Below are 7915 nucleotides of genomic sequence, written 5' to 3'. Positions count from 1 at the left end.
GTCTAGATATTATTTTATTTAATTTTTTTACAAAAACATCTCTAAAATTTGCTGTAGTTCACCGCAGCTGCATCAATCCTTACACAGGTAATGTCCACAAGTGAATCTATAATTTACAAAAGCTTGCATCCACATTTACGATATTTCTAAAAGGTTAGTATACCGGATAATGCAAGCAAAATGATTTTATGTTCCATGCTCATTTTCTCTGAAACTGTAGCAGCCGCTTCTACTTTTGATTGAGTCCTCCCAAATGCTGGCATTATTTTGATACCAAGATTATTGGAGTAGAGTTTGCAATTCCTGAGAAAAAGTAAACTAGATTTATATGACTCAAAAACAACTCCACATGCGAGTCTAAAAAAAGAACATGGTAAGAACACAGACTACAAATTAATCATGCTTTAAATGAAATGAGGAAAGCCATTAGGTCTCATAATGACACAACCCACTTGTCTATTTTTTTTATTTTAATTATTATTATTCCGACTATCTGCTGTGACTCATCATGAGCAAACAAAGTGGTTTCTCCTCACACACACGCCTCTGAGTCGGCTGCGGCGAGGTGGCGGGGTTTACCTGACACAGCCAGGCCACTTGTGATGCGTGGACTCCCAGAGGAACAGCCGGTGCTCTCTCCGAATACGGAGGGGGCGGCTTGTGAGTCGGAGGAAGGTCAATCCTTGGCAGAGAAAGGAAAAAACAAAAAGAGAGAGAGACATGGCAGAAAGGAGAGGATCTTTTTAATCAGAATGAATAAAACAATCAAAGCAGAGAGTGTTTATAAAGGATAGAAAATTAACTTTTGAATCATATGTTCAGGATGGCTGCTTACAGGAATAAGTTTTTAATCAAGCCGATGTTATTACGGAGACAAATTAATAACCAGAGGCGAGAGAGGTGAGCGTTTTCTAGGCAAGGCTGGATGCGTTTTGGGAAATATAACGCTCAGGTTTTCTGCAGCTTGAACAAATCTGTTGAGTAAAAGGCAATTTTGTCTGATATTAGTTACCAGGGCCTGTTGTAAGTCAATAAAATTGCTCAGGTCTGCCTGTCAGAGGGACAGCGGCCTCCGTAGAGATAAAGGTGATGGACTCCTCCTGCACATGCCAGTAAATTTGAAGATTTCTGACAGCTGTTCATCTGGACTCCTGCGTGACGTGGACGTTACAGTCACTCCGTTATTTCCTGAAATCCCCATCCTCCGCTAAACCGAAAACCTAGAAACTGACCTTGGCAATTCATAAAAAAGATGTCACGACAGGCATCGATTTTTCCACCTCTGTGTGTCGCCTAACGCTGCTTCCCCCCCTCTCCTACACAGATTACAGTCGGTGCTCTCCGTGACCTGCTGTCCTACACTCAGGGCTGGGCGTGATGAAGGAGAGGGACGAGGCCTGCGTCCACTCCCGCCTCTCCTCTCCTCTCCTCTCCCCCACCACTTCCACCTCATTCCACTGGGACTTTCCGACCACGGTCACACTTAAGATGCTAAGTTTGTCGTGGCATTGACCACGCCGGCGCGGCACACGGCCGCCGGGCCGAGCGTTTTGTAGTGTCAGCGCGGTGATGCAGGGGCGCCGAGCCGCTCTCCATGCTGCCGGGTCCGCCTCAGACATGAACCGTCTTTTAAATCACTTTGAGGACCGAGTTGTCACTGACATGATGTAGACATGAACAGAGGACAGGAAGATGTAATGGGGAGTGGGTGGGCTGTCAGTCCCATATTTATACCCATCGAAAAGTTTCTGAGTTGACATGAAATTACATGCACTCATAATTGGCAGGAAAGTCATTTTATTTTGAGCTTTAAATGACGCATAAGAACCTTTTTTTTTTTGCCCCGTTATATGAAGATGGAGATTCAATCTAAACCAATCTGTGGAAAAATCACCCCTTAACAATAATTAGTCTATTTTCGTTGTACAATAAAGAAATAACTTGAATAGGACGTGATGAATAGGTAAAGTAGGCTGAAAGATGTCAAAAAGCAACTTATCATGCCCTGATCTAAAGAAATTCAAAAAGAGATAACAGTCAGTAACTTCTTTACACCTGAAACAGGTTATAAAGCCTTTTAAAAAATATTTTTAGACTTTTAAGACTACACAATGAATGTCCGATTTCCTAAGGTACAAGGTAAAAAAGGCAGCAACGTTTGGCACGGCTAAGAGTTAGCTGTTAGCTAACAGCCGTTAAACGGTCAATTTGTTAGCTAACAGTTTGATAGTTAACTAACTGCTAAAGCTAGCTAGCAGCTAACAGTTTGACAGTTAACGGTTAGCTAACAGCTAACACTTTGCGCAAGGCTAACGTTGTCGAAAATCTGCAATCTACAGACAGACTGCAGCCTTCAAATTAGTTCAAGAACAAGTCATGAAGCACATCTTTGGACTGGGTTTCCATGGCTGAGATGGCTTGGTGTAAAACCTACTGCCACTGGACTCTGAAGCAATCATATATTGTCTGTGTGTGGATCTTTCTGGGTTTTGTGGAGAACGGGACTTGGGGAGTGTAAAGCTTAGTGGAAGGATGATTCCACAGTCTCTTTTTACAGGGGTTGGGATTCCCTCCTAGTGCTGCAGCATACCAAAACAATTTGTAACAATTTCATACTCCTGCCTACGTAGAAACAGTGTTAGAAGGGCCATTCCTGTTCCAAAATGACTGTTCCTCTGTTCACTAAGGAACCTGGAATATCGAGACTGAACCGGAACCAGAATACACTGGTTGTTAGTCAGAACAATTCCAGTTTTATGATATCTGAGAACAGGTTAATATTTTTCCAACAGCTAGCCTACATAAGTATTTATCATTATGATCTACCCTCCTAAGTCTGAGATTTCTCTGGAGTGTGTTCAAGTAATGGAAAGGAGTGAATCATCTAAAAAGTGACATAAGGTGAGGCGCTCAGCTCTTCAGCTTAATTGTAGCGCTGCAGTTCAGAAGACGTTCACGAGTTAATGCTGTATTTTCATAATAAAAACGTTCCCGCTTTCTGCAAAAAAGTAATGGAGGTCCACCTTCCACCTAGATCTTCCCTGTGATTTTATCTATCAGGAAAAAAAACATGGCACAGACTCACAAAGTGTTTCACATCAGTCACATTACTCCGAGACAGAGTGTAAATAATTTAACCCTAAAGTTCCACCTCGCTCTTAAATTAAACGTGGCAGCTGGTGGACTGCAGACACATTTGGAGCAAAAGTAGGACAAAGACCTGCTGCCAAGACAAAGACACTCTCCCGCCCTTCAACCTGATCCCGCGGTGTTTCCTGCTCCGGGGCGCGGAGCTCTCCACAGGAGCGAGAAGTAAACCACAGCTACCAGTGGGCTCCAGTAACCTCCAGAGGTCCCATGTCGTTATTTAACTAGCCAAACACATCCTCCTCCATGAATTATTTGCTAGACTTACACTTTGTCAGTGTAGGCCGTCGGAGGGGCTTTCCGAGCGGTGAGAATCACGATGATGAAGACGGTGATGAGGAAGAGAGCGAGGACGGCACCCATCACGGCTCCGGCCACGGCGATGGAGCTGGACCTCTCCGCTTGAGACTGGTCTGAGACAGAGCACACGCAGGCTTCCAGAGTATCAGAAGGAATTAGATACACACAGCTTCTGTCAGACCCAAAACAGACTAAACAGGAAGCAGCTACAGTAAAGAACATATTTAATATTTCTCTTTTACAAAAGCTGCACACTTTATAAACATTTGTAAACCATTTTAAAGAATCTTTTGTGCATTGATCAAAAGTCTCTCTGAGGTTGTGTTGATAAAGGAGCAAGAAATGTTCAAAAACAAAAAAGAAAGCTTAAGAAAAGGGGACAATGCTCAAAAGGCGAGTGACCCAGAGAGAGTACTATGCAGAAGTTAAAACTTTGTGCAACTTTATAGTTAAATATGTTCAAAAAGCAATAAAATAAAATCAGTTTTTATTGTGGCAGCGTAACTGAATCCTGAAAACTTTACAAAAGTCAAGCCTTTAATTTGAACACATTAATTGGAGATTTTTTGATATATACAGTACAGACCAAAAGTTTGGACACACCTTCTAATTCAATGGGTTTTCTTTATTTTCATGACTATTTATAAGGCAAGAAATCCCACTTATTAACCTGACAGGGCTCACCTATGAAGTGAAAACCATTTCAGGTGACTACCTCTTGAAGCTCATCAAGAAAATGCAGAGTGTGTGCAAAGCAGTAATCACAGCAAAAGGTTGCTACTTTGAAGAAACTAGAATATAAGGGGTATTTTCAGTTGTTTTACACTTTTTTGTTTAGTGCATATTTCCACGTGTTGTTCATAGTTTTGATGCCTTCAGTGTGAATCTACAATGTCAATAGTCATGAAAATAAAGGAAACTCATTGAATTAAAAGGTGTGTCCAAACTTTTGGTCTGTACTGTATATATATATATATATATATATAGCAAGTTTATACTTTACTTTTTAAAGTTATTTTTAGGAACTTCTAATTTGGAAACCCTTACTTTATTTCTTTGGGGTATAATAAGGAATAAAGCATGTATTTTTATCACTGGCCATTAAATTGGATGGGGAGCCATATTTATCCTGCCGCCACTCACAGCTGAAGTAAAAAAAATAAAAAATAAAAAAGGCTCGCTGTTGGAGAACTGCAGCAGCAGGTTGGAGCAACTATCCATTTTTATTTATTTATGATTTTTTCTTTATTTCTACAGAATAAATCTCATTTTCAAGAGAGATTTTTTTTCAACAAAATGATTTAAATGTATTATCTACATGCTAACTATTTGTAGCAGTGTCAGACAAACATAAATATGAAGGTTAAATCCAAGTGGGACTTTAAGAGGAACTGGGAAACAAACCATAAAAATGTAAAAAAAATAAATAAATTAAAAAAAACGTACGTGGCATCACTGACTCTTAGAAATACGAGAACATTGTAAATATTTTGAACCTGAAAAGGAAATTTCAGGAGGATAATGATCAAAAACACACAGGTAAATATCATTTCATGGACGTCAATGTGTTTTACAAACTTCTACAGAAAACCTTTTGGATGAACTGAAGTGATCAGGGCATAAAAGACGACCCAAGACTCTGGATGATGTTGGGAATAGTCAAAAACATCGTTCTCTGTCAGATCATACTGGTTTTGTTCATAACTAGTCCTCCTTAAAGTGGGATTTTATCCACTAAATACATGTACAAGCATTAAAGACTGCATTCCTAAATATTTTTAGATCCAATTACTGCAATGAAATATGAATTTATTTGCACGCTTTTTGCATATCCTTACCAGTGATTCAATAACTGCACCTTGTCACGGTTTAACACTTAAAATCACTTACTACTCACTTAATAGAACAAAATTATACACCGGTCTTCTGAAAATGAAAGCCTGACTCGGTTACTGTAGCTAAAGACAAAAAAAAAAAAAAAAGACCCAAAACATTTGGGTCAACAGTGTTGCTTTTTAAAAATCTCTTCACTACAACTTGCAGACTAAAACCTGCGGCTTAGCATTCAAGATGCTGAGAAGTAGATTTTATTACTAATGGACAAACAGCTTAAATTGTTTCACTGCTTTCACCAGGTGTGAAGCAGTTTCTGCTGCTTATGTTTAAATCAAATTCATTTTGATTTGGACACTCATTACCTCTCTGTCCAACCTCTCTTGGCCCCGTTGTTCCTTTGAGTGCTTTTCCATTGTGGGACGAATTAGCTTTGTTAGACCATATGTCTGCATATGCTGCATGTTGTCCACTGAGGGGATTAGGATTAATCACGATTAAGATGAATTAAAAGAGACACAGATGAAGGCTTTGCCCAAATAAGATGCGATTGGCCCAAAGCTTGTGAATGTAGGCCACTGGAAGAAGTGGAGGACAAAGAAGGACAGGAGGCAAAATGTGGAATGGTCAATTCCACTTAGTTTGGTCACTAAGATGGGGGCAAAATCAATAAAGTGCTGAGATGAGAATTTTAAATAACAGTTTAATTACCATGCAGATTGAACAGTTGCACTGAAAGTCACTTTTTTCCCCCTCCTTTGCTCCCTCTTTTTCCTGTAACAGCTAATAAGCTTTTCATTACCTTTGATGGCTGGTGAACTACAAAAAAAGGGCCTCTTGAGTTGATCGAATTGACTTTAAGAATGTAGCTTATCAAGGTGTCTGCTTTATTGCCTGTCCACAGGCATTAAAGTTGACTTTTAGAGAGAGAGAGAGGAAGGACCCAGAAGGACACAACTGGGTTAAAGTCACTATGCTCAGAGAGAAAATGGGCCCAATAAATTAGGATAATATAATAAAGTCATTACTAGTGGAATGATACATTTCAGTTTATTTTAGCTACAAACAAAACAAAACCCAGAATTCAGTTTCTAAAAAAAGTAAGTGATTTAAACACTTTAACTGGTGAAGTGGAGTGACAGTTGTCCAGCTGACAGACAGACAGACATCCTCTACTGGGATGTCAAACTATAAAAATGTAATTACCGTTGTAAAGAAGCTGGCTGTTCACAGAGTGCTGTATCAAGGAAACATTAAGGGGAAGTTTAGTGGAAGATAAAAATGTGGACAAGAAACTCTGATAACCACGGGCTTGAGGGGATTGTGAATCAAAGTCCAGTCAGAATAAAAAAAAAAAAAAGTGTTTTTTCTGTCACAGATTTTAATATCAAAGGTAATTTGAGTAAATCCAAAAATAATGTTTGCAATTATTTTATTTCTTAAGGGAAATAATCTATCCAAAATGACAAAAATGATAGAAAGGTAGCACTTTTCTTTTTAAATTATTATTTTATCAGGCAAAGTCAGGCCTGATTAACAAGAAGCCACCATCCAGAGCCCACCTTACTGGCAACACGAAGTAGGCTAAAAAATAAAATAAAAAATCTCAAAAAGCAATAGCACATTAGGCCTCTGTATTTAGGATAATTATTTTTATTGGTCTTATGAAATATTCAGATTTCATAGAACCCAAACTACAATTTCAGTTGGCGATCAAAAACCAATTCCTGTAATTTAGTGTGTGTATTCATTTTAAAGACGCACCTTCACATACATAGTCCTGGTCTTCCCTGAAATCTATTTACAGTTTATGTAGTCTTTGTTTAAAAGTAACAACAGTGTCACTTTTTACAAGCAGTTTTGCTTTAAACACCATCCACCCGAAGAGTGGTTTGGATTACTGGTGGATCAGCTGTGCCCACACTGGGATTTGGCTCCCTTCTGTCCTTTGCACGCCTCTCCAGCAACAACAGGAAGAACGAAGCAGCAGCATCACTGAGGCCAACAGAAGTGCACAGCGTTGCTCGGGGAGGGTCGGAGAAGCAGACTTATGAATTAACCAAAGAGGCCTGAGCAAGAGTAAACATGTTTTTATTTCTCCTACGATGAGCAGGCTGACCTGGTGGGGGACAGAGGCCGGGGCGGAAACTTTTAATAATGGGCTCGTATTTGCGCCCACCTCTTCCAGGGTGCGGGGAGGGGATGATATCAAAGCCTCTCCCTCACACGCGCTCTTGTCAGCGCTGCATCCCTCTGTGCCGGCTGAGACTTTCGCTTAGTCCCTTTGTGCGTCGTGAAAAGTATCCTTGGAAACTGTTGTGTCGCAGGCGAAAAGCAAATCTGCTGATCTTCTACACAAGTGTCTCAAAACAAACTCAGAGCGTCGCCGGCTGACATCATTACAGCTACCGAGCTGCTCCAGCATTTTATTTTCAGACAGACAGAGTGAGAGCCTGCCCTACTTTAAGGTCAGAGTGACGACCGCTGCGGCCGAGACGGAAACCCTTCCGCGGCCGGACAGGTCGGCTGAAATGAAGACTTTTGAAGTGCGACCTTAGTAGAGTCAAGGTCACGGCGGTGTGGTTCTACCCTTCGAGCGGCGGGGGGAATAAAAGGAAGATTTTCACAACAAGCA

General features: G+C 40.4%; 1 protein-coding gene across 1 annotated transcript in view; it reads right to left on the bottom strand.

The window, feature by feature from the left end:
- Positions 1 to 7915, bottom strand: part of nectin3b (nectin cell adhesion molecule 3b) — a 34704-nt gene that overhangs the window by 2794 nt on the left and 23995 nt on the right. Inside the window, exons 6-7 of the mRNA XM_032576960.1 lie at positions 3416 to 3560; positions 580 to 682 (exon numbers count right to left, since the gene is read on the bottom strand). Of these exons, the coding sequence (XP_032432851.1) occupies positions 580 to 682; positions 3416 to 3560 (248 nt within the window). The remainder of the gene's footprint in view (positions 1 to 579; positions 683 to 3415; positions 3561 to 7915) is intronic.

This window comes from Xiphophorus hellerii, chromosome 11, assembly GCF_003331165.1.
Source record: "Xiphophorus hellerii strain 12219 chromosome 11, Xiphophorus_hellerii-4.1, whole genome shotgun sequence".
In the NCBI taxonomy this organism is placed as follows: Eukaryota; Metazoa; Chordata; class Actinopteri; order Cyprinodontiformes; family Poeciliidae; genus Xiphophorus; species Xiphophorus hellerii.
The sequence above is the reverse complement of the archived record's forward strand: the minus strand, read 5'-3'. Positions and strand labels throughout refer to the sequence as shown.